This window comes from Dreissena polymorpha, chromosome 11, assembly GCF_020536995.1.
Source record: "Dreissena polymorpha isolate Duluth1 chromosome 11, UMN_Dpol_1.0, whole genome shotgun sequence".
Taxonomy (NCBI): domain Eukaryota; kingdom Metazoa; phylum Mollusca; class Bivalvia; order Myida; family Dreissenidae; genus Dreissena; species Dreissena polymorpha.
The window spans coordinates 59,738,768-59,766,132 of NC_068365.1; the positions used below are offsets into that span (position 1 = coordinate 59,738,768).

The window sequence follows — 27,365 nt, forward strand, 5'->3', positions numbered from 1 at the left end:
AGATGTATTCTTATTGCATACATCATGTTAAAACAGGTGTCCTGAATCTAGTAACTGCGAATGATATCAGAAAATATGTCGAGGAAATGACACATAAGAGACAGGAAGCCCAAATGCAAGCGAAACTCACTGAAAACGTGGCCAATACAAACTCAAGCCTATCAAGTCTTTTGGTCAACGGGTCCGACGGTTCAGTTGCCATGACCGCACGTGGTCAGCGAGTTTCCCAGCCTAGTGACGAGGCCGGGGCCTTAAATAGTCAGTTGTTCATCGAGAATCTGGTGATGGAAGGCGTGGAGGAATCTAATACTGGCAGTATTAATTACCAGCGTTTACAAAACTTGAGGCAGAATAGCCACCCTAGTTCTTTTTCCTCAGCAAGTATTCATTCAGGTGAGGTTTAAACGCTCTGTGTTTTATAGAATAAGCATAAACAATTGTTACATCAAATAATACAAATGCATATAAACCGTTGCGCAATCACAAAGCGACTTCAACGGCATATTTTGTGATTGTTGAAAACACACGAGTTGTTATAGTAATATACGCTTAGATAATTGTTTTACTATTAAGTTTGTTAACAGTTCAATTTTGTCCTGCTGCTGTCCGTATATTTGTTAAAATAAAAACAATATCTGAATTTCTACAATCATTTTTATAAAATAAGGCATAGCTGTAGAAGCCAATTTATGTTGCTTGATGGAACATCATTGCATGTTTAATCTGTATTGTAGAAGTCGACGATGTTCTTACGGAAAACGAGAAACTCAAAGAACAGCGGGTGTGTAAAGTATGTATGGACAAGGAGGTATGCGTGACCCTCCTTCCGTGTCGCCACCTTGCAACCTGTGAAGAGTGTGCTAAATCAATTAGTGCTTGTCCCATATGCAGATCAGATGTTGAAAGCAAAGTTAAAGTATTCTGGGCATAATAAGTAAAGCGGAAATCAAATGGTATATGTTCCTTAATGGAAAACTTTTATAGAACATGTGTAGTTATTTTATGGAACATGGTTTTGGGAATCAGTGAGTTCTCACCCAAATTGAGGCATACAATCGTAGTAATTATCTGACAGTATGAAATAATGAGCGATACTATTTATATTTGCAATGTTCATAATGATGATAAATATTTGAAGTTTTCCAGATTGTAAGAAACAATATAACTTTTTAGCTGTTGACATGTATAAATATATATTCATATTGTTAGCTCATATTGATATTTACTACTCTTTGACAAGCTTATTTGCCGATCACGATTGTGAAATTGTTCTGCTACGATTTCAGGCACTTTAGAGTGTTTAACCTTTTGTTTCCGAAACAAGTGTACAGTTAAAAAGCCACGTATAAAATGCGTCATTCTTTACAACTGCGAAATGACATAATGCATCATGAAATTCTTTACCAAGGCTTTCAACACAGTTGAAAATCCTGACCATTAAACTATGGTATGGCGTGAGGTCGAGTGGCGTGAACAAGTGGTTTCCGGTCAATAACTTTCGTTTGCATTGACCAATCTCAATGAAATTCGGCATTTCGCAAGTTGGGATAGAAACCTAGCTTTGGAATGTATTTGAAGCACATGGGATCAAGGTCGAGATCACCGCTACAAAAAACGAATGCAGTTTCCGCTGGAGATGGAGATACTTACTTAAATTTGTGTAGATTTAGCTTGAATGAAGACCTATCATAGGATTTTATTTGGAGCCAGTTGGATCAATATCGCGGTCTCTTTTACTAAAAAAAGAAAAACAACAAACATGTGGTTTCCGTTCAATTAGTTGGTTTGCCTTAAACAATCTTGTTGAAGCAAATAAAATGCTTGCGTGTGGACCTAGCTTGTGATTGTTTTGACGGCAAGTCAAATAAAGGTCAATATCACTTGTACTAAATATAGTAACATGGATTAGTCTCAATAACTTGATGTTGGATAGAGCAATTTTGTTTGTAGATTGCACACAAACCTATATTGGGATGCATTCAAAGTCACCTAGGGCCTGGGCCCGGTTTAATGAGAGCGACCATGGTCGAGTAGGTATGGTTGTACCAGCGAATAATCGTCGTGCGACGATAACCGGGTTAAATAAAGAGCGACGATCGTCAGTCGACCGCGCGTTGTTCGACGTACTGTCGAGCGACCGCAGTCCACCCCTCACACCACGACTGCTCGTCGCTTGACTGCTCGTCGCTTGACGCTTCTTGGGCAACCAAAACCCGTGCAAAATGACTGACCACACCGTCGTGCGACCACAGTCACGGCAACTTGCTCCTTGAACGCGACGAGTGGTCAGTTGGCGGCCGACGAGCGTCGGTCGACCACACAGTCGCGCGACTACAGTCGGGTGTTGTAGATTTTCATTAAACCGGCCCCAGGTTGAGGTCACTTTAAAAAGAAAAATGTTGTCTGGTAGATAACTTGATAATGGATGGAGATATTCTACTAATATTGTGTGTGTGTGTGTATATATGTCATAATGTTGGTCATTATAATTATGTGTTCATCAATCATACGAACTCCACAAGTTTGTATATACTTTTATTGCGTGTTACCTGTTCGATGGCTACATGTGAGGTGAAGCAAACATACATCAAAAATATAAAATCAGTATCAAATATATCAAGGGAAGTAACTACTACATGGTAGATTTATAACATCAGCAAATGGATCAAGAATTAATCATCTTTATATCATGACAATATTTCTCATATACAGGAATAGTTTGAGAATTCGTTTGAGGCCATTCTGTTTAAGGTTGATGTCAAGTAACTATATCAAGAATGGCGTTTGGATGGAGTTCTTATGGTTTATGATGGTAACTAACTTTAAGACCAAGCTTCGGATTGCAGTTGGGACCGATATGGTCAAAGTCAAGGTCAGCCTAACTCAAAATAGGAAAATGTTATCCGCTCATTACCTTGAATAAAGCTGGAGGTGTTAGCTTACAAGCAGAACTATTTAGTTAAGCTGTATTTAGCTTTCTTTTATTCTGTACTTATGAAATCAAAATTAGATTTTAAAATGGTTCTGTTTTCCCATAGGATGACTTAATGTACAATGTTCATATTTCTTAGTTATATGTTTCATAAAATTATCAATTTCATTGTCAGCACTTTAAAACCTAACAATTCATTATTTTGTACATATACATTTATACCAGCAAAAGTCTATAAATTATAAAATAAAACATTCAGTTGATAATAAGTTGAGTTTGGGTGGATATATTAATTGTGTTATTATTGGGATTATGCGTTAAATGAGTTTTGGACAAAGTGAATAATGAACATTTGTGTGCAGGTAGCTTATCATAGTAACTCTAAGACTTCAAACACTAAAAGCATAATTGAATATTTCTGTGCCCGATAATTAAGATACACACAACTTCCCCAAAAGTCGTTGTCGGCAAATTAAGATACACATAACTTTTACCAAAAGTCGTTGTCCGCAAATTAAGATACACACAACTTCCCCAAAAGTCTTTGTACTCAAATTAAGAGACACCCTAGAGGTATACCTATTGGATTGACAATTAGATATTCGTTTGTATAACGTAAACTGTCGAAATCATAGCGTGTGCTTGTCGATACCACGCCGTTACGAAAATAAATGTGTTCAATAAATTAAAAGACCTACTATATGTGTAATATTGTTTTACATAAATATACTTCAAGGTTGAACTTTTTAGCATAACATATGCTTAATGAATCGAATACTGACAGTTCAACTTTATAACCACTAAAAGCTATCGGTTGAAACCAGTATCTACCCGGTACAGGTCTATCTACCCAAATGAAGCAAATGTAACGGTCAAACAACGTCGTGCACTCATCTGCTAGAGTTTATGACTGTAAAAACACATGGGTGATGTGTAACCAAATAGGAATTTTTTTATGCAATGAAACTATCCGCCAAATTAAAGTCATTTATAATACGGGGAAAAACTGGGTGTCCTAAACTAAAAATTATTATTTGGGCTAAAACAGATGGCATCCAATTAATAAGTGCGTAATTGCGATACAAACAGAATTAGCTTGAGATTGCACTTGTATTGAAACAATATCTTAAATGTTGACAGTCTGGTTTCGTGGCTTTGAAATCATTATGTTTTAAAGTTATAGAAATATTTCTTTTAATTCATTATTAAACGTTTTATTGTATTTAGAGAGCAAATGTTTGATGTATGTTTTTTACTAACATCATCTTCTTGCTCGTGTTTATATTTAAAATAACGGAAGTGTGTTATTAATTGTACAATTGTATTCATAACAAATATCGAAATGTGTATTGCATTTATTTGTTTGTCGTTTACTTTTATGCAATATCTATTTATGTAAAATGTATAAGCGTAAACAATCGTGGACTTATTGTTGCCGTTAATGGTATTATATTGAACTTTATAACACGCTTGTTGTTGTATGTGTTTGTTTTTGCATTAAATCTTAACACAGTGAAAAGTCAACAAAAAATACTGCGGAACGACGGTAAATCAATCCCAAACACATGCGAATAGTTAATTCACATCAGCATCTCATAATTAACTTAAGCGCAATATTATTTAAATATCAATTAACGACGATAGCCTTTGTAACTTTTGAAAGTGCCACTATTTAAAATGCAACGTTTCAAATAAAATAACGGGCACTTTGGGTTTTGAATTAAAATCTTAAATTACAAACTTAAGACTATGCTTTCAACGAGTTTTTGTGCAGGAAGTAGTGTATTGAAATACTAGTATTTAATTCTACACTAACCGTAAGCACTAATCCCATGTTGTGGTAACGGGGATACCACTCTCAATTCATCTGTAAATATCTGCAGCACCTAAATAGTACTCGTATGCCATTTTCTGTGGTCGGTAACAAAAATATATTCGTATAAAAGTGATGTATCAAAGCACGTATATGGTATCAACAGTTATAAATATCGTCAATAATGAAACTTCAGGAACGTAACCAGGAAATTATTGTCATTATCAAATCCACTTATAACAGTACATCATCTTTAAACATTTAATGATGAACACTTGGTCATGGAAAGGCCAATGCGAAGCATTGCGGGTTTAAACCGGTTTCATGTCTAGCTGATCCCACGCGTACACCTGACTTAACATAGCCAAACGCGCGCGTGAACCTATCTCAATGTATGTACATACGCAGACAGAAAATGAAAATATGAATACCAAATCCTGACGCGTAAATTGAATATTACACACATAAATTTAGTATGCTAGTTACATAACCATCGGGGTTTTATTAAACAGATTTATAGATAGTTTCTTCGTATAATACATTTTGTTACATTATTATGTTAATGTCGATAATAAACTGCAACATTAACATGACATAAGAAAAATCACAAGGAAAAGAAATGAGCCTCTGTGGAAAAACGGGGCAAATGCATGTGCGTATAGTATCGTCTCAAATTAGCCCGAACAGGCTAATCAGGGACGACATTTTCCTCTTAAATGGAATTTTTCTTTTCAAGGAAAAGTTCTTAGCGAAAATCCAATTAAGGCGATTTGTGTCGTCGTTGATTTGCAGACTTTTCTGGGACGACACTTTACGCACATGTATTAAACCCGGTTGTCCTAGAGCGGATAAAATAACAAATTATTGACCGAAACATGTGTCAGTGTAATTTTTGTCAACATAAAATCTTACAGCACGCATGCCTATCAGGCCTAATAGTGTTACAATACAGGATTTTATTTAACATTTGTAGACAAAGTATATAAACAAATACAGTATGACATCATAGCAAAAGCGCCAATTATTCATCTGTTTTATGATACTAATAAAACATAATGCGCACAGTTGCTTAGATATGATATGCCTGTAAAGTATGTTAACATATATATCAAGAAGTGCATACCTGCGTGTTTTGTTATTGTCGTTGTTCAACCTTGAGCGGAATATGGATCACTTGTCCTATAAACTGATGTTTCAATGTTTATGTAAATACATACACTCGTAAATGGCACGTACCTAACTGATTTAAAAGCCATATAAACGCAGACATGTGTTTAGTATAGAAAGCGTTAAATGTAATTAACTACAAACTAGTACATTTTACTTTCTTAATTAGTACGAAATAAAATGTAAATCCAAACGTCTTGTAATATAATAAAGATGCATTAATGTCTCTTTTTATCATGTGCATGCCACGACACACCAGAAACATTAAGGGGAGAAAACCTCTTTAAAATCTGGAAAAATGGTCGGGAAATTTCCCGTAACTTCTCGATTACTCGTTACGTGACTGACTTAACTTTATATAACGTAGCTCTATACACCAAGTTCATAACGCAGTGGATATACGACGGAGATATAAACTGTTTTTAATCAACTACTACTTGAACAGAAGTCAAGATTATCTTATTTGTTAAATACACGTAAGTAATTTTATTTAGTAATTCTGCTCAGTTCAATCGAAATTTTGTTAACATATAAACGTGGTTTTAAGAAACGTTATAAATACGAATCATGTATGTTGTAAGAAAGTACTTCCAAAATGAGAGAATGGGGCATACATATTGGAGCTCGAGGAAGATAATTGCTTTTGAAGCGGTCGGAATGATTAACATGACCGCAAGTAAAAATTTCCGTTGATATTCAATAAAACATGCAGTGTGTGAAAAATTGTTAAAATCATTTTGAAATATATACTTCTCAAATTAATGAATAAACCGGCTAACAAAATATGCTCTGTCATTTATTCGTTATACGATATATAAATAAATCTCTCATTTCAGGTGCTTTTTAAAAAGTTCTTTTAGTAAGAACCATGGAGGAAACTAGTTTTAAATCAAGTAATTCTAGCGGCTTTCCAAGTGGGGACTATACCAGTAGTTTACATGACCTACCATTACTATCTGCTGGAAAATATGATGATATAGAAGAAGATTCAGCGCCAATAGTGACACTTAATACTCGCCTACAAGATTGGATGATGGGCGACGAAAGCACGGATGAAGAGCCAGAAGACTATGCCCCCGACCCACGGGAATATTATTCTCATTTCTACCGTGAGAGCGAGAGACTCACAACATTCCATGACTGGCCACATTGGGCAAATGTAACAAAGGAAGAATTGGCCAAAAATGGGTTTTTGTACCTACATGTATCTGATCGCGTGCAATGTGTGTTCTGTAGAGCTAGTTTAGGTAGCTTTAAACAAGGTGATGTTATTGCAAATGAGCACAGGAAATATTGCCCAGAATGTCCTCTTGCGTTTGGATATGAATGTGGAAATATACCCATTTCGTCGGGCACGAGAGTTTCACAGGCAACACCAGAACATGCATTGAATAGAACAAACCTTTTAAGAACGACTGCAGCTAGAAATTTTGCTAATTCTTCGCTTAGGTCAGGCCTGTTTCAAACAACTTCAACTCTAAATTTAGCTGATACTGCTGTATTCGTCACACAATCACAAAGTGCAGCAACTCTGTCTTCAATTCATTCAAATCAAGAAGAAGCAGCCGCTATCTCCGAGCCAAAGTACCGTGACTGGGCTGACGAACACACAAGGTTATTGTCATACAGGGGATGGCCTGCACACATGAAGCAAACTCCGAGAGACTTGGCAGCTGCTGGCTTGTTGTATATGGGTAAGAAACCTTGTTAATTTAAATGAGATATTTCGCATTTAGTTTTCACAGGGATACGTGTTGTAGACAATAGAAAAGACATATGTTACACTATATATAATGAGTTGGAGAATTGTGCGAATTGAAAATAAAAATGCATTACCTTTTTTTCCGAAACAATATTGAAATTTAAAAAAAAACATGCTAAATTACAATTAAATGGAATGCATATTAGGCCTTGGTTACGCTCACTGTCAATCTAGAGTCAATTAAACTCTAATGATTTATATATACATGGCGTGACTGTGGATATAATAATTATATATTCGTGTACGTTCTAAAATTTCAACATGTTTGATCGCCAGACTGTACCCGTGCTTATTGAAAATAATAAGACACTTCCGTATTAAGTCAAAGGGCTTACGTGCATTTATTACCTTTGGTAGGTCAAGCTGATCGGTGTAAGTGCTACTGGTGCGGAGGTGAACTTCATGGCTGGGAACCAAACGACATACCATTGATAGAGCATGAAAAATGGTTTCCACAATGCGGGTTTGTAAGGCAGCAGAAAGGCATTGAATATGTTATGAACATCAAACACGGAGAGGGGTTTACAAATAAGAAGCAGACGGCAGCTCAAGAGCAAAGAAGACCGACAATTTTTTCATCCAGCCAACCTGGTCTTTTGGTCAACCGGTCAGACTGTTCAGTTGTCATGACAGCACACGGTCAACTAGTCGCCCAGCCCAGTGATGCGACGGATGATGCCACAAGTCAGTCAAGTGCTGACGATCAAGGGCTGGGCCATGGGCCAAACTCTGTCCAGCTTTATAACCAACGTTTGCAAAATCAGAGTTATACTAGTGACTCTAGTTCATAACCCTCAACCAGAGTTCTGTAAGGTGAGTCGAACTTTAGGAAACATAGTCATTTGACCCGATGATGATCCAAAATTGCCATTCACCAAACGGTTTGAACATATTAAAACACTTCTGGTTACAATATTGTTCAATAGATATGCTCTCTTATTACTAGTAGTAGTCTGCATTTCTCAATGCTTTCATCTCAAGTTGGTTCACCACATTATTTCAATGGTCCATATTTTGAGAGCCCAATACTAAACGAGAAGCTGAAAGAACAGCGTGTGTGCAAGATCTACATGGACAAAGTGTTTATCATGATCATGCTGTGTTGTTACCTGACCACCTGCGAAGATTGTGTTGCTGTTGGCAACCTGCGAAGATTGTGTTGCTGTTCTAGATAGATGTCTTAATGCAGACATCGGTTTAATGAAAAAGTGAATGTCTACTGGACTTCTTAGGATCGACTTTATACTAATATATCCTATAATATCTGGACAGGTGTGAAGGCAAAACTACTACCCTATATTATCGGGCTACATGCAATACAAAAAACTGAGGAGGAGATGCATATAAAATGTCCTCAGTGCAATACTCATTTAAATAATATGTTAATTTTTGGTCCGAATTCTTAAGTCGTTTCATTGATTGTTTTGTTAATGCTTAGGTTGTGTATATATTGTAATCACAGACTGCGGATTATACAAGGAATATGTTTTATAGTTCTAAGAACGTGTTTGAAGCTTGATTTTACGTGATTTTGATATATATTAGAGTGGGAATTACACAAATATTAAAGACACGGGATTATAAACAAGAATTTATGACACAAGAAACATTTACTTCAATTGAAAAAGTTGTGTTTATTGTTGTCTAGTATATGTTTTTCTTATATTTGTAGAGGATTTATTATTGTGATCGTCTTATCATTGTTAGTGAATTTTGCAGTTTTATTCAGTTTGTACCAAAAAATGAGATTCCCACTTTACTCATGGTATCCGTAAATCTAGTTTTACAATTTCTCTTGCTATCACCGTGTGATATTTTTATATTTATTTTCGTTTACATTTTTTTCCTTTTTTGAACATTGTCTTGTTGTTAATGTGTTTATTTATTTAGGCATTATTTTGATATTTTACTGAAATACAGAGATTTCATAATGGTATGCATTGTTTCGCTCTTTTTTATAGTAAATATTTTAAATAATACATAAATAATACATAAAGTGGTCATTTTTTATATTATATTTATTGCATTATAGAATTACACGCACAATCTTTCAACACATGTTTTATATTTTTAATTTATGTTAATCTATATCAATGCTTAATTTTTACATTATTTCTGAATAAAGTCATTGTGAAAAGTACAGTTACGAAGATTATTAGTTACACCGTTAGTAACTGACGGTGGATGGGATATACACCCTCACTATACACCTTCGCTCTCGTATGGTATTAAATTACTGAGGATGTATATCCCATACACCTTTATTTACTAACGGTGTAACGATTATCTTAAATAGCGATCTTTAAATCTTGCAAATGCATACATACATTTATGGTGTAGTACACCTGTAAGAAAAATATTTACAGTTATTACTCATACCTTTATGACAACAATTTTTATTAAATATGAATTTTTAATGAACTGCAATTTACCATATCATATTCAACAAATTGGGCTAAACATTTGGTAACATATTAAGTTTGAGATTTGAATACATTTTATAGAAACAAATGTGGCCACTAATAACGGCTACCGAAAAAAAATTGCAAAACCGAAACTCAAGTACCATTTTTCTTGAAGATTTGCTATTTTGTGATAAAGCATGCGATAAAAGTTTTGTTTTTTATTAATAATTGATTATTTTTGCTTACAAAATGCGTTTTTTTTTCACTATGAAATTTAGTAGCAAAGTTGGTCTTCTCATGTGATTTTTTCATTTCCTCGTGGGATTTTTCGTTTTCGCATAGGATTTTTCCAATCGGATTTTCCCCATAATTTCAGGATGGGAAAAAAGTCCCATGGGATTTTTTGCATTTTTAAAAACGTGTTTGAATTACTATAAAGAAGCGAAACTCCAGCTGCTGGAGCAGTATTGCATTCTTATTATATACAATTAATTGGTCCATTATTTAAGGCAAGTGACCAATCGCCAAAACAGCACAATATAAAACAACATAACCACATTTTAGAATAAAGCTTGGGTCTCCGCCTTGGAACGGTAAATGCAAAGCATTAGGGGTTTAAACCGGTTTTAGAGCGCTCAACGTCACACTTGGCTCAGCAATATACATGATAAATATAAGTGTACAATTTAACCTCATAGCATTGCAACTCAAATTAAAAAATAATAAAAGGGAATTAAAACGCATTCATTTTAATTTCCATTTAATTACTCAATTGTAGGAAAGAGACCAGAGCAACAGAATCACAACTTTTTTAGGAACGATGAAATTAAACAACGAACAAGTGTCAACTACATCCCTTCTCATAGAAAACGATTTAAGAATATAGCAGCATAAAGTTAATAGTTCAGATCATCATCGCGCAAATACAGGAAGAAGCAGCAATAATGGGTGTAAAAGATCCATTTTACCTAGCTTGGTTGTTTATACGACTGCTAAAAATAAACAAGAAATCAAACAAGAAACGCCCGTAAGAGAGAAAATATTTATAAAAGTTAACGCTATAAACAAGATTACCTAAGCATGTAGCCTAAAATAGTGAAAGCGTGTCGTTTAAAGCAATATAGAAGCGATGACGTCACAAAAATCTAAGTATGTAAACCTTATTTAAGGATGTTATAATCACTTTATGTGGTCAAAACATTTTATTTTTAAATAATTAAAAAAAGCACATTTTTCAAATTAGTAAAAATCCCTTGGGACTTTTTTGAATGGGATGTTATTTTCCAATGGGAATTTTTTCGCAATTTCTTAAATCGAATAAGATTTCATGAAGGCGAAAACAATAATAAGGAAAATAATAATAATAATAATTATTATTATTATTATTATTATTATTATTACTATAATAATAATAATAATAATATTAATAATAATATTATTATTATTATTATTATTATTATTATTATTATTATTATTATAATTAATATTAATATTAATCATCATCCGCAGCAGCATTAGCAATAGCAGTAGCAGCACAAGTAGTAGTAGTAGTAGTAGTAGTAGTAGTATTTATAGCAGCAACAGCAGTTGCAGTATCAGAAGCAGCATTAGCAGTCGCAGTTGTAACAGTAGAAGTAGCAGCAGCAGCAGCAGAAGCAGCAGCATGAGCAGTGGATGTAGCAGTAGCAGTAGCAGTAGCAGTAGCAGTAGTAGTAGTAGTAGTAGTAGTAGTAGTAGTAGTAGTAGTAGTAGTAGTAGTAGTAGTAGAAGTAGTAGTAGTAGTAATAGAAGTAGTAGTAGTAGTAGTAGTAGTAGTAGAAGTAGTAGTAGAAATTGTAGTAGTAGTAGTAAGAGTAGTAGTGGTTGTGGTGGCGGTGGTAGTAGTTGTAGTAGTTGTAGTAGTAGTAGTAGTATTAGTTGTGGTAGTAGTAGTAGTAGTAGTAGTAGTAGTAGTAGTAGTAGTGGGAGTGGTAGTGGTAGTGGAAGTGCAAGTAGTAGTAGTAGTAGTAGTAGTAGTAGTAGTAGTAGTAGTAGTAGTAGTAGTAGTAGTAGTAGTAGTAGTAGTAGTATGATGCATTTTTACGTCTGTGCAATTGACATAGGTCGTTAAGGCCGATGGTCGAGACAAAGTGGTGAATATTCAATCGATTTACCAAAAAAATGCATCGCTTTTGTATTGACATTGCTGTCATACTATACAATAAAACTGATAAATAGTCTTAAAGGGGCCTTTTCACAGATTTTGGCATTTTTTAACTTATTCATTAAATGCTTTATATTGATAAATGTAAACATTGGATCGTAAAAGTTCCAGTAAAAAATCAAGAATAAAATTAAAAAAAGGAAAAGAACATTTCCCCGAGCAGGTTTCGAACCAGTGACCCCTGGAGTCCTGCCAGAGTCCTCAAGTTAAAACGCTTTAGCCTACTGAGCTATTCCGCCGAGTACACATACATGACGTATTTTATACCTTATATAAGCAATCTTCGTAGTTTCACAAAATTTAACGACAAAAACAGAACTCTCCAAATTATTCAATCGTTTCGCGTTGCAACGCTTTATAATTTTTAGGTTTTAAAATCGTCAAAAGATGCATATAATGGCTATATTAGACCATGGTAAATGTTCAGTATTACTGTTTCCTCACAAATATCATAACTAAAACGAAAATGTGCGAATCTGAAACAACTTTTTTCAATTTTGTCAATTTACCAAAGCGTGAAAAGATCCCTTTAAGGTCAAATGTCCTATGTAATTAATAAGATTGACAATATACAACAGCCTGATCATAATCCCATGTAGATCTAAATACTTTTCGTAAATATCATTTAAAGAAATGCACACATTATTAAGATCCAATGACCCGCGGTATGCGGAAATGTGTCTTATGTCAAATACGGCCAGCGTAGCTCCGTTTTTGCTCTTCAGTAGCAAGACAGTCCGCTATTAAGTCACGCCATGTCATGAGGTTTTATGATCGGACGTTGTAGCTCCTGACCTGAATGTGCGGATGAACAGGGTTTGCTAAAGCTACGCTGGATTTATATGACCTAAAAATCATTTGTTTAATCACGCGGCGCTTATTACTTTGTCTATTAATATTGTATTAATAATTCTATTACATGACCTTCAAATAATTAAAATGGATTTTTCGAAACACGTGCTTTTGTTTGGGTGAATATGTCTAGCTAGGTTTTACAAAATGAAGTTTACGGTGAAATAAAATCAAAACAAAATGGCCTTACTACGTTGGCATAAGGGTGACTTAGGAAATCTGTTATTAAGCGGACTCTGCTACGTGCACACGCTGTAGCTATGAAATGCACACGCGAAATTATTACGTGCGCATTCGAATGCTATGGCGTGCACAACCGATATCTATGACGTGCGCAACCAAAAGCTATGACGTGAGCACGCGATGACTATGACTTGCAAACGTCATAAATATGATGTTTAAAGCAGTAGTCGCCATCATCCTCATCATCATCATCATCATCATCATCATCATCATCATCATCATCATCATCATCATCATCATCATCATCATCATCATTATTATTATCATCATCATCATCATCATCATCATCATCATCATCATCATCATCATCATCATCATCATCATTATCATCATCATCATCATCATTATCATCATCATTAACATCAGTGTCATCATCATCATTATCATCATCAACATCATCATCATCATCAGTGTCAACATCAGTGTCAACATCATCATAATCATCATCATCATTATCATCACTTTCATCAGCTTCATCGTCGTGGTCATGGACGTCGTCGTGGGCGGCGTCGTCGTCGTCGCCGTTGTGATCATCATTAATAGCATGGTTTACGTCCTCCGCCTTATCATCACCATCATTATCATCATCATCAACATCATCATCATCATCACCTTCTTCATCAACACATTCTTCATCAGCATCATCGTTGTGGTCTTGGTCGACGGCCGCGGCGTCGTCGTCGCCGTCGCCATGATCATAAATATCATCATCGTCGTCCTCGTCGTCGTTCTCCTCCTCTTTCTCGTCCTCCTCCTCTTTCTCGTCCTCCTCATCCTCCTCCTCCGACTCCTCCTTTTCGTATTCCTTCTCATCATCGACATCGCAATCGTCATCGTCCTTCTCCTCCTCATCCTCATCCTTTTCCTCCTCCTCCTCCTCATCATCATCATCGTTAGTGTCATCGCCGTCATCATCATCTTCTTCTTCTTCCTCTTTTTCTTCTTCTTCTTCCCTTCTTCTTCTTCTTCTTCTTCTTCTTCTTCTTCTTCTTCTTCTTCTTCTTCTTCTTCTCTTTCTTCTTCTTCTTCTTCTTCTTAATCACCATCGTTATCGTCGTCTTCGACTAATAAACGAAGCAGTACGCAATTTAAGGGTCACACTTTACTAAATATTGTCCAAATGTAATTAAATGAAAATAAATGCAACATTTTACAGATACATACCCCCATAACCGAACCTTTACTGAAAGCATATTCTTATCGGAATTCATTTAAGCAATAAAATAAGGTTTGTCTTGTAAAAAGCCAGAAAGAACTTGACACAAATAATAGTGGGCAGTTTTCTCACCTTTTATACCTGCTTCTATCCAGAGGAGAGGTGATCTGCCGAACCGCGTTGGTCCAATCTGTAGTCTCAAATCTAAAACATGACGAGACTATATAAGTGCATACCAATGCTTTGCCTAACTTTTTGTGTGGAAAAGATCACAACAACACGTATTTGAATGAACCATAATGTGATATATTCATTTAATACGCTTTGATTTATTTAGGGAGTACTGTCCTCTACATGAACATCTTAGTCAGTATTTTGCAACCTTTATGTCGCAAAACGAGAAATCTGAAGCTACGATCGTAACCAATCTACCAGCAGAGTTGTATCACATGTTAATAACCGTCGTGAAAGAGATTGAGTGTTTGTTACAGGTTTAAATACTTAAATCATACAATTGACGCGTTTAAGGATACCCGTTTAAATACGAACACCGTCAGTGAACATCTTCTAAGTAAGTTTATCTTTCTGTGTTTTTGCATAATAATGTTAGGTTGTTTTTCTAGTGCTCATGTTTATCTATTAAACATGTTAACGTTTCAAACTTAGTTAAATCATGACCGCAACACACATGAATTAGTTTTTTTAAATCAGGCTGTGTCAACTTTAGAATGCCCGAGACGGCTATCAGAGGCCTGTTTTATAAACGCAATATATTCATATTAGTGTGCGTACAATGGTTATGAGTTGTTGTATTTTTTAATAAACTTCCAATAATCTGTACCCTTGTAGGGCTTTACGAAATAGTAGATTTGCAGAAGAAATTAATAGTTTTATGTTGCGACTGTACTATTTCGACTGGTTAGAGGCACTTGTTCAACGATTTAGGCATTGTTTGAAGTGCGTTAGTAAATGCATCAAAATGCTAAATTTTAACCGATTTACGGTAGAGCTCTCTTATTACAACAAGAATATTATTTAAGAGGTACATTAAAAAAAAATGTTTGACTCTAGTGGGGATCGAACCAGTGGCCTTTAGATAAGAAAAGCTATTGACTAAACGACTCGGCCTTTCGCAAGTTTTTTTTAATGTAAAGTATTTGAAACCTGATCGACGTGTTGTAACAAAATGTAACCCAAAACTGCATATTCAGTATGAATCCACCAAACTAATTTCACTTACCGATCTATAGTGTTCTTTGATTTTCTGAATATATGACAAACGCTTTAAACAAATTCATTTCGACCATTTGCGAAAAAAGTCCTTTAAAGCCAAAGGCAAAAAAAGTGGAATTAAAATACATACTATTTCAATTTTAAACGAATCTTATGGCCGTTATGATTATCAAATGTAAATACATCGCAGGAGCACGCTACAAAATAAATGCATTTATTTTTTCACTACGTGTAATTAAGAAATAAAAAATTTCTATCATGGTTTGTTGTCGAATAACCCACAGTAAGGATTATAGATGCGTAGGAATTAAATCACAAGTGCGAAGCACGAGTGATTTTATAACACGCATCTATACTCCTTACTGTTGGTTATTCGACAACAAACCATCGTAGATAAATATTATTTCAATTCTAACACGATTCTGATTGATTTGGTTCAAGCTTTTGGACGTGAACTATATTTTTCAATACTCCACCCTTCTAAGTACAAAGTTCACTATTTAGGGACGTCATTGAAATGTTCAAACATATGACGTCGTTTTCTTTCATAAATATTTTGCAAATGACGTCCCTTTCATTGAGAACAACAATCGTAGAAACTAAATGACGTCACGTTTATTGATGCTACTGAAAAGCTGACATGCTATAAATGTTTTCTGAATTACGTTTCCTAACAAATAACATTCTTTGTAGGCGTGGTTATGCCACTTATCACCAAACATACAATTTGTTGTTTCTTTTCATTTATATACGTGCTACATTTAATACATTTCTTTTAAAGCGGGTTTTAGCACGTGCATTTTACTGCAATATTTTCTTTATTTATTCGGAACTATTTTCGAAACATTAAGCTCCGCCCATAATTTATTGCAGAATAACCCACGCTTGATTTCCTTCTTTGTCTATAGGAAAATAGTCCCCTGCCGTGTTAGAATCTTAAATAAAACATTTTGCGAAACTGGTGTACTTGAATATTAATACAGTTCTTCACAGTGTTTAAGCTGTTTCAACATAAAGTGGGTGTTTTGATTGCGATTATAGCAAATATAAACATAATTACGTGCCATGTTAAAGAAATCGTATTAGTCTATTTAAGGAAATATTCTAAACGAAGGTTCGTATATGAGTTTGGTTTTTATGTTTAAGTAATGTTTGTCAATATTTGAGTAAAAATATCATGAGATAGTCAATTAAGACATTTAATCAAGGCATTCATACAATTTGCTTAAATTGACTTAAAATCAAACCTTTTTGTTAATAAAAAATGGGATTATTGACTTGCAGATTTCTTACAGTTAACATATTTAAATAAATTAATCTCTGTCTTTATACTCAGTTATATATCCAGTAGGGATAAAGATATACATTTTCATGGATAAAAAAATCTTTTATTCTAATATTTCGCCCAAATTGGCTTTACCAAAGTTTAAAATATGAATATGAGTTCATAGTATAGACTTATTTCATGGATGCGCGGTGAACAGTCAAAACTGTTTCCCAAGGTATGAGGGATGACTTTGATACTGTTGCCCGAGGCCGAAAAGTCGAGGGCAACAGTTCCAAATGTCAGCCCTGATACAGAAGGACAACAGTTTTGACTGTTCACCAAGCATCCATGCAATAAGAGTTTTATTACCTGATCAAATTTCCAACATGGAAATAACAGCAAACTAAATTTTAATTTACACAAAACAGTAATCGATAAAATGAATAATTTTGACTGTTTAACTGTAAAATGACGTCATTTTTTGACGAAATGACGTCATTATTCCAGCGGGCAACAGTTTAAGCTGTTGACCGGTCAACAGTTCGATATTCACCGGTAACAGTTTAAAACATTGCAAATTTCTTTTTCGACGAGGAAATAGCAAAAAATAATTAATAATCATTTATATAAGACATCAGGTAATAATTATAACTGTCAAGTAAATCAATATAGCAAATGTTTTACAGCGTCAAATATGACAAATAATGACGTCATGACGTCATACATTACCATGTGGTATACAATTGCGCCAAAATAAATAACATACTGATGGCAATTTGTTGTATGGTTCTTATACTTGATAAGAAATTCCTGCCCATTGAAATTTCTCCAAAGCGAATTTGATGATTATAATAATAATTACAATAGCATTATATTGTTATATCAATAACAATAACTATAAAAATGAGAACACTTATTACTATAATAATTAAACAGGTATTGACTGTATCAGCCTTAAAATAATATTCACACAATCAAAATTCCTATTTTGTAGTCATCAATATTAATACAATATCTCAACATTAATTCTTATTGACTATATTTATAAACACTAAAACAAACGGATATGATTAATAATAAATTAATTATAATAATTCCAATTTAAATCTTTTAAATGATGTTAATTTTCAATGTATTGTGTTCATGAGTATATGTGTATATATATATATATATATATATATATATATATATATATATATATATATATATATATATATATATATATATATATATATATATATATATATATACCCACACATATACTCATATACACACCCACAAACATCCACCCCCTCACATGCTTACGCTCGCACGCACTATTGTTGGAGAATTATGTATTTTCAAAATAGTTTAATTCTGAGGAAAAAAAGTTATCGCTACTTAAATTATCTACACGAATCTCGTATTGGCCTACACTATTGCCTATAATCCTGCCATACTAAATCGGAAGCTGCTTTTGTGTTCAGCCATTTGGAATTCTGTCTTTAATAATTGAATCCAGTCAAGTTCTTTTATCATGCGGTAGTAATCCGAATTGTCTCTAATAGTTTGTAAAACGCATACTCCGCATAAAGCCCATTTGGGAGAAATATTAGAATAAAATGAGTGCTTTTCTATAAAAAAAGTACGTCTTTATAGTTTGCTATATGTTTACATTACATGTATACAGCAAACATTCGAATTGTTATTGTTATTTATGCTTGATTTAAGCTTGAGAGGATGAAAATCGATGATGGGGTAAAATTGCATGGGTGTTTTTATAGGCGAAAAAAATAGTGCGAACAGCTGGGTTAGGGGAAAATATTATGGACGCTATTTGCAGTTTGGTCGAAATAGCAACAACTCAAAACATACTTCTGTGTTATAAGATTTGTAGTTGTCTAAATAAGACATATTGTTAGTATAAATTGTCACAAAATAGTCTACCGGACCAATATCATGTATACACCTCGTGCCAATTTTCTTAATTCTACACCAGAAAAGAATCCGATCGCGACGAAAACTGAAGAAAATGGCGTCACTTACAACTTCAATCCAGTGCTTCGAACAATACAAATCACACAATTCGCAATTACCTTTTACTTTTTTTATCCTTTAAACAAAATTAGCTATAAACCATCATATTCAAATGCATGCATTTCGTGGCATGCTAACTATTCAGACCAGAAAACGATTTATAAAATCGAATGACTGGTGTTCAGAAGGATACATTTCATTCCTATTCAGGTTTAAAATAGTCTCTGACAATCACTCAATACAATTGTTTTTGAATTCGTAGAACCTCGATTGATAAGTGTTTCTTTTCCAAATATTTTAATGTAAAAATTAACAACTTTACAATCGTTGTCGCAATAAAACCACAGCCAAAAGTGGTGTTTTTCGACAGTTTCATAATTACGTCTTTCGTCATACGTTAATTACCAAATAACTTAAAATAAAATAAAAATGATAATTAAAAGGACGAAACACCGGTTTGGTTGTAACGTGTAATAACTAAACAAAATATAATGACGTTAAGAAACAACTCGAGACGCTCGGTAAATACTTGGGAAAAAAAACCCATTGGCATCGATATGTTTGCTTTGAATATTTTTGCAAATGAAACGCTTGAAATACACAGATATCCCCCGTATACAAAATTGATTTCTATTCGGACTTTGCGTGCCTTAAATAACTAACAAATATGCATTTTTACGGAAAAACTATAGGGTCGGCGGGTTCCATTAGGTAAGGTCGGGTTTCAAAATAACGCGGATTGTCGGGAAGTTTTTGTAGTGAAAATTCATATTCAATAGAGATTTGGATATTCTGTGTTTCAGTTTCAATAAAATAAGTACATATTGTAAGTTTCCACAAAAGTCGAAGTGCATTTTCAAATGTTTACGTCAGGACTATTTGAAACATGTTTTTTCCGAATCTTTATTGCGTTCGTCCATTTCAGGGTGCATCGTCATAATTTACTCATTCCTAATAATAATTCAAATGGAGGAAATACGTTTGATATCAACCAGTTCAAGTGGAAATTAGAGTGGAAGTTTTTCCAGCAATCGACATGGGCTACAAACACATCACGAATTAGAAGAAGACTCTGCACCAATTGTCAGACTGTATAGGCATCATCAGGAGTTGGATAATGATAACACTGACGACCAAGAGCCAGAAAACTATGCCCCCGACCCACGGGATTATTATTCTCACTTCTACCGTGAGAGTGAGAGACTCACAACATTCCATGACTGACCACAATGGGCTCATGTAAATAAGGAAGAATTGGCTAAAAAAGGTTTTATGTACCTACATGTATCAGATCGGGTTCAGTGTGTATTCTGTAGAGCGAGTTTAGCTAGCTTTGAACCAGGTGATGTTGTGGCTAATGAACACAGGAAATATGGTCCCCAATGTCCGTTTGCGTTTGGTTATGAGTGCGGAAATATACCATTGCCATCATCAGTTCAGCAAAAAACACGACAAACAACGTTGAAGGAAATAGATAGTAAGAGAACGACTGCAGCTGGAAACTTTGTATTCTCATCTCCGCCATCTTCCACTTTCCACCAGACGACTTTAATTCCAACAAGAACTGCTAATCCAGTTGCGCTATCGCAGTCAAATATTGTAACATCGTTGTCTTCGATTGATCAAAACCAAGGAGTTGCAGCAGTGATCACAGAGCCAAAATATCGGGACTGGGCGGACGAACACACAAGATTGCGGTCTTACAGGGGATGGCCTGCACAGATGAGACAAACTCAGCGAGATATGGCTGCCGCCGGACTGTTGTACATGGGGACGTTGAAATATATCTTCTGATATATATGACATCTTTATTTTTTATTGGAAGCAAGCTGTGTACATGAATCAATACCAATAATGTATAAAAGCATTATGTGTGTCATTGTGTAAAGAAAATTCATGCGAGCTGCGATTCGGTTTTAAATGCATGATTGTACTATTTAAAATAAATTTATACAGGTCAGGGTGATCGTTGTAAGTGTTACTGGTGCGGAGGAGAACTCTACGACTGGGTCCCAGACGACATTCCATGGGTGGAGCATTCAAAGTGGTTCCAACAGTGCGGCTTTGTGAGACAACAGATGGGCGAACAATTCGTCATAAACGTCAAAAATGGCGCGGTGAGTGTAGTTTAGAAATCATTTAGAATTAAAACTGAATGTTTGTGACTTTTATGAGACCAGACATACATCTTTCTAATATTGAATTAATGACCAGCTTGTGTGAAAGCCGGATGATAACAACTATTGAATTATTGTATTGTTCTTTAGGACTATATATGGTTTAATCCGGCTGTATTAAGCTGCGTCAAATGTGCGTTTGCATTTAAGCTTTGTACTTCTATGATTATATTCTAGTATAATATAATAATGTTTTATCCGACCGTATTCTTGCTTGCAAAAGTACTTAAACATGTCAATATAAATGTATGAATTGTTTTTTCATACCAAGTATCTCGCCGTTTGATTTTTAAATATTCAGCATCAGTCAATGATGACACGTATATGTATACTAAAGTGGTTGAGTGGGGCTGATATTTTGACTAATTGCCACTACTGTTGAGAAGTTCTCTCTGTGATTTCCAACTTGAACATGTATGAATAAGCGTTCTTCTATAACTAGTATCGCACGGAAAAATAATTATGATTAAAATTGCATTATTGCCAGCATTTATGACACGTAAGTGGTTAAGTGGCCAGAGTATTTCAGTCATTATATTTTGGATGATTTATTTATGACTTAGACAACAAACGTTGAGTCTCTAGCAACCAGGAGCTCTTGAGGCGTCCACATGTTCTGGCTGCACTGAATGACTATAGATATACACATGAGCAGGTCTTGGTGGCATTACACACATACGGTAAACATACTTGCAGTTATTATGATCAGCGTATTAGGCTTCATTAAAAAGGTTTGGCTTGTGGCTGTTTCTATATCACAAAATGCAAAGAGTTATTCTTATAACATTCATCATTTTGAAACAGGTGTCTTGAACCTTGTAACTGCGAAAGATATCAGAAAATATGTCGAGGAGTTGACACAGAAGAGGCAGTTAGCCCAAATTCATGCAAGACTCACAGACACCGTTACCTATGCAAACTCAAGACTATCGAGTAATTTTGTCAACGGGTCATTTGCCGTGTCAGGTAGTGGTCAGCAAGTAGCCCAGCCCAGTGACGAGGCGGGGGCCTCCAAGGGTCAGTTGTGCATCGAGGATCTGGCTATGGAGGGCGTGGGGGAATCAAATACTGGCAGTATTAATAACAGGCGTTTACAAAACATGAGACTGAATACTAACTCCAGTTCCTTGTCCTCAGCAAGTATTCCTTCAGGTGAGATCAAAGCGTTTAGTTTTGTATTGTAGAATTTATTTGAACAACTGTAACATTAAATTATATAAATATAAAACCATTCCAAAATCGACTTCAACGTCATGTTTTGAGATTTGTCCAGACACACACACACACACACACACACACACGCGCGCACACGCACACACACACTCACACATTCGAGTCTTTATAGTATGTAAATGTGCGAAGCGTACGTTAATTTTTCGATATCTTGTTAGGAAACGGTTCAGTTCTGCCCTTGTGCGGTTCTTATATATACATTTTCTTCAATTATGTTTTTAAAATAAGGCATAGCGTCAGAGATCAATTTCATGTTGCTTGATGAAAAATCATTAGATGTGTAATATTTGTTGTAGATGTCGACTATGCACTTAAGGAGAACGAGAAACTCAAAGAACAACGCGTGTGTACAGTATGTATGGACAGGGAGGTCTGCGTTACCTTACTTCCTTGTCGCCACCTGGCAACCTGTGAAGAGTGTGCTAAATCAATCAGTACTTGTCCCATTTGCAGATCGGCAGTTGAAAGCAAAGTTAAAGTATACTGGGCTTGATAGGTAAAGCAAAGATCAAATGGTATATGTTCCTTAATAAAAGAATATATGTATTTGTTATTGTACAACTCCTTTAGAATCGGAGTTTTCGCAGAAGGAGCTTATTCGAGGGATAAAATCGTAGTAATTATCTTGCATTGGAAGGATGTAATCTTTTCTTTGAACAAGGCCATGTAATATATATATTTTTGCAATGTTGCTATGATAATAAATGATTGAAGTTGCCATGGGAAACAACTTGACCATGCGTTTGTTGACATAGGTATACATATATTCTTATTCTTAGCATATATAATCAAACACTACGGCTTGACCAGCTTTTTGGCCGATTCGGGTAAAATGCTACTGCGAAATTACGTTGCGCATCAAATATTTTTTAACCAGGCTTTCAGCGAATTTGAAAACTCTGATTATTAAAACTTGGGTTTGATGGGCGGTTAGACAAAAATGTCCGAAAATTTAAATTTAAAATAAAAACATTCCCAGAGGTCGTTGTCCGAAAATTAAAAGACTCCCTGAAAATATACATTTTGTATTGATGTTCGGATATTCCTGTGTATAACGTCACTTGCAAAAAATCATGGCGTTTGCTTTTAAATACCACGCCGTTGCTAATTGCTAAATGCAATGTCTGCAATAAATTAAAAACGTTTATATATTGTAAATATTGTTTTTAAAGAAAGGTACTTCAATGTTGAAGGGATTTCAATATAGTATATTGTAGAATGAATATAATAATTAAAGTTAAACTACTACACTTCAACTAAATAACTACTTAAAGCTAACGATTGAAACCATTACCTATGCGGTTTGTGCCTATTTACCCAAATACAGCTTATGTGACGGTCAAAAGACGCCTTGCACTCATCTGCTAAAGTTAACGACTGTAACAAAAAAAAAGTGTGATTTAAAACCAAATACTAGGAAGACTTATAATTAAAAAAAAGTTATTATTCGGACTAAAAAAGAGGGCGTCCAATTACTTAGCGCGTAATTGCGATACATTCAGACCTAGCTCGAGATTGCACGTTTATTTTAATTAATAACTTAAATGTTAAAAATCTGGTTTCGTGGCTTTGCAATCTTTCCTGTTTAAGTTTAGAAATGTTACTTTTATTGTATTATTTAATTTTTTATTGTATTTAGATTGTATCTATATATTTTTTTTATTGACATCATAATCTGTGTTTATTCTTTTGGTTTACTGTTTGATTTATCATTCTGATGGTTTATATTTAACATAATAAATTTATACTATAAATAATAAAATTACATTCATTACAAATACCGAAAAAATGCCGAATATTTTTATACAACAAACATTTATGTACAATAATAAAACGTTATATTTCGGGGACCTAGTGTTACCGTTAATTGTATCGTATTGGAAATTATTGCAAAGTTATTATTGTAAGTGTTTGATTTTGCATCAAATCCTTTTAAAGTTAAAGGTCAACCACAACAAAATATTTTGCAACGAGGGTGGATCATTCCAAATACATGAAGGCATATAGTTAATTCACATGAGAATCTAATAATTAACTTAACCGCAATATTATTTCAAGATTAATTAACAAGTGACTTTGTAATTGTCACTCTCACTTGTTCATCCGTTAATAATTTCCTGTTTGCTATGTTAGATACATCTATTCAAGTGCGCTAGCGATCACTTTGGGTTATGCATTAACATAATACATTACAAACTGAAGATTGTGTGGTTTAAATGAGAGTCTTCGCGAAAATTGGGATTCCAAATATTAAGATCTACACATCCGGTAGGCACCAGTCCCATTGTGAGATTACGGGGATACCACTCTCAATTCATCTGTACAATAACTGGAATACCTTAACAGTCCCCTGAAGCTATTTGTGTAGTCTGTCACAAAAATATCTTCGTGTGTCGCGGAACACATATTGTTTAACAACAGTGATATATAGAGAGAACAATCAAACTCCAGGAACTCTTGACAAGAAAGATACTCTTGTAATTATTAACTCCATTTATAACATAACATTTCATATCAATATACTATGATACAAACTGGGTTTACTGCCTTGAAAATTCAATACTGCTCCAGCAGCTGGAGTTTCACTTCTTTATATTGTAATGGCCAATGGAAAACATTTGGGGGGCTGGGGCGGTTAAACCGGTTTCAGGCTAACCTCACACACCAGAAAATAACACCGCATATGCTCGCCTAAAACAATCACGACTATCGGTAATTACGGGGATTTCGATATTTCTACACACCCGGAACTAATTGTGGCCACAAATAAATAAAAACGAGCATTTTGTATCTACAAAAATCTAAGTAATCATACCACATCTAGCGTTGAAATTTTGGCGATTGCTATAAGGAACACTGATTGTTAAGGTGTAAACTTTATTTTACGAAATACTTAACTAAATTTTCGTTGATTTTGAGCGCTATAGTGACTTTAACACCGAGGCTCATATCTCCGTTCGTTGCAGGATAAGACTCGCAACGATTTAAATAACTAAAACATGTGTTCGTGTATTTTGTTGTAAACATGAAACCTTACAGCACGTATGCCTTTCAGGTCTGGTAGTATTTCACTACAGGATGTTATTTCACATTTGTGAACAAAGTAGCTTAACAGATACAATATCACATCAGAGTTAACGTAAAACAGATTGCAGAAGTACATTTACTATTATACGCACATAGATATGATCTGTCTGTAAATTATGTTTTTCACACGCATATAATGTTGATCTATTAATGCAGATTAAAGAAGTGGATAACTTCACGTTTTGTTTATGTCGTTCAACCTTGAGCGAAATATTGCACACGTGTCCTATTTATTTATATGACAGTATTTATGTTAAAACATACACTCGTTAATGGCATGTAATTAACTGATTTAAATGTTAAATAAAATAATTTCAGACAAGTGCTTTGTTTCTAGAGAATCAATCTAATTAATAACGTAAGGATATTGCATACTTCATTTACTTTTAAGGTAACGTTCTTTAATATTTTAATAGAAATAAAAAAAACATCAGTAGTCGTTTACTGTAATAAAGATGCATTGAAGTCCCATAGGTTTATTTCTTATTCATCATTTGCTTGTTATCATGATGAACGTTTCCAGTCATATTTAATACTAGAAACCTTTTATGGTGGTATTTTGAATTGTGTTTACGTCCGCAATAATTACACTCCATCAACTTAGCATCATTCAAATACGCCAATCCAAAAGGTTATATTTATAGCTTATACCAACTAGAACATTACTCACTACCGCATCGACTTTTACTCTATTTAAAACGTATGAAATTTCCATACACCAGGCTATATATCCAGTGGATATACGACAGAAATATTATAGTTTGCATTCAACTACTTCTTGAAAATAACTCAAGAGTATCGGTTTAGTGAGATACACGTAAGTCATATTGTGTTACATATACTAACTTCGTTAAACTTAATAATTATGGTAACATCAATCGTGATAATGTTAACATATTGTATTAAAATCAAGAAATTTCATCAATACGTTTCATTTATGTTGTAAGATAGCACTTCCAAACACGCAATTTTAGAGCCAGAATAAGAAAATTGCTATTTAAGCAGTCTGGAGCATTAACTGTGACTCACTTTAAATGGTGACGTTGAAATTTAATCAAACTGGGTGTTTGGCAAGATTGGAAAAAATATTTAGAAAAATATATCTCTTAAATAAACGATAAACCCCGCCAAAAAATGTGCCTGTCGTGTATTCTTATGAAACATTTAAACACATCTCCCATTTCAGGTGCGTTTTAATAGCTATTTTAGTGAGGACCATGGTAGAAACTAGTTTAAAATCGAGTGGTGTTAGCGACTCTGAAATTGGGAACTATACCAGTAGTTTAGATGTCCTACCATTACTAAATGTCGGACAATACGATGATTTAGAAGAAGATTCGCCACCAATATTGACACTTAGTACTCGCCACCAAGATCGAATGGTGGACGACGAAAGCACCGACGAAGAGCCAGAACAATATTCCCCCGATCCACGAGAATATTATTCTCACCTCTATCGTGAGAACGAGAGGCTCACAACGTTTCATGACTGGCCACAATGGGCAAATGTAACTAAGGAAGAATTGGCCAAAAGTGGGTTTTTGTACCTACATATCTCTGATCGCGTGCAATGTGTGTTTTGCAGAGCGAGTTTAGCTAGCTTTAAACCAGGTGCTGTTGTGGCAAATGAACACAGGAAATATTGCCCAGAATGTCCTTTTGCGCTCGGATATGAATGTGGAAATATACCAATTTCGTCGGGAAGGAAAGTTTCACAGGCGACATCCGTAAATGCATTAAATAGAACAAACCGGGTAATAAGGATTGCAGCTGGAAACTTTGCATATTCTTCGCTAAGGTCAGATCTGATTCAAACAAC

At 34.6% G+C, this 27,365-nt stretch overlaps 4 protein-coding genes across 8 annotated transcripts in view; all 4 read left to right on the forward strand.

Moving 5' to 3' along the window:
* Positions 1-4,369, forward strand: part of LOC127849562 (baculoviral IAP repeat-containing protein 7-B-like) — a 94,501-nt gene extending 90,132 nt beyond the window's left edge. For 2 of the 3 annotated variants that reach the window (XM_052382276.1, XM_052382275.1), the window contains exons 5-6: positions 37-393; positions 735-1,208. In XM_052382276.1, coding sequence (XP_052238236.1) covers positions 37-393; positions 735-931 — 554 coding nt within the window. In that variant the 3' untranslated portion in view covers positions 932-1,208. Of the gene's footprint in view, positions 1-36; positions 394-734; positions 1,209-1,408 lie in introns of those variants that run through there. The other variant, XR_008034913.1, reaches the window with a different exon arrangement.
* The window catches only part of LOC127849572 (uncharacterized), a 247,385-nt gene that overhangs the window by 48,393 nt on the left and 171,627 nt on the right, over positions 1-27,365 (forward strand). The gene's annotated exons all lie outside the window — the stretch shown is intronic.
* On the forward strand, positions 5,997-22,952 carry LOC127849875 (death-associated inhibitor of apoptosis 1-like). Its single transcript, XM_052382626.1, has 5 exons — positions 5,997-6,388; positions 6,749-7,606; positions 8,032-8,457; positions 22,031-22,378; positions 22,756-22,952. Exons 2-5 carry the CDS (start codon positions 6,781-6,783, stop codon positions 22,950-22,952), a joined length of 1,797 nt encoding a protein of 598 aa, XP_052238586.1. The 5' UTR covers positions 5,997-6,388; positions 6,749-6,780.
* Positions 26,253-27,365, forward strand: part of LOC127849567 (E3 ubiquitin-protein ligase XIAP-like) — a 68,824-nt gene continuing 67,711 nt past the window's right edge. The window contains exons 1-2 of the mRNA XM_052382282.1: positions 26,253-26,363; positions 26,733-27,157. Coding sequence (XP_052238242.1) covers positions 26,764-27,157 — 394 coding nt within the window. The 5' untranslated portion in view covers positions 26,253-26,363; positions 26,733-26,763. The remainder of the gene's footprint in view (positions 26,364-26,732; positions 27,158-27,365) is intronic.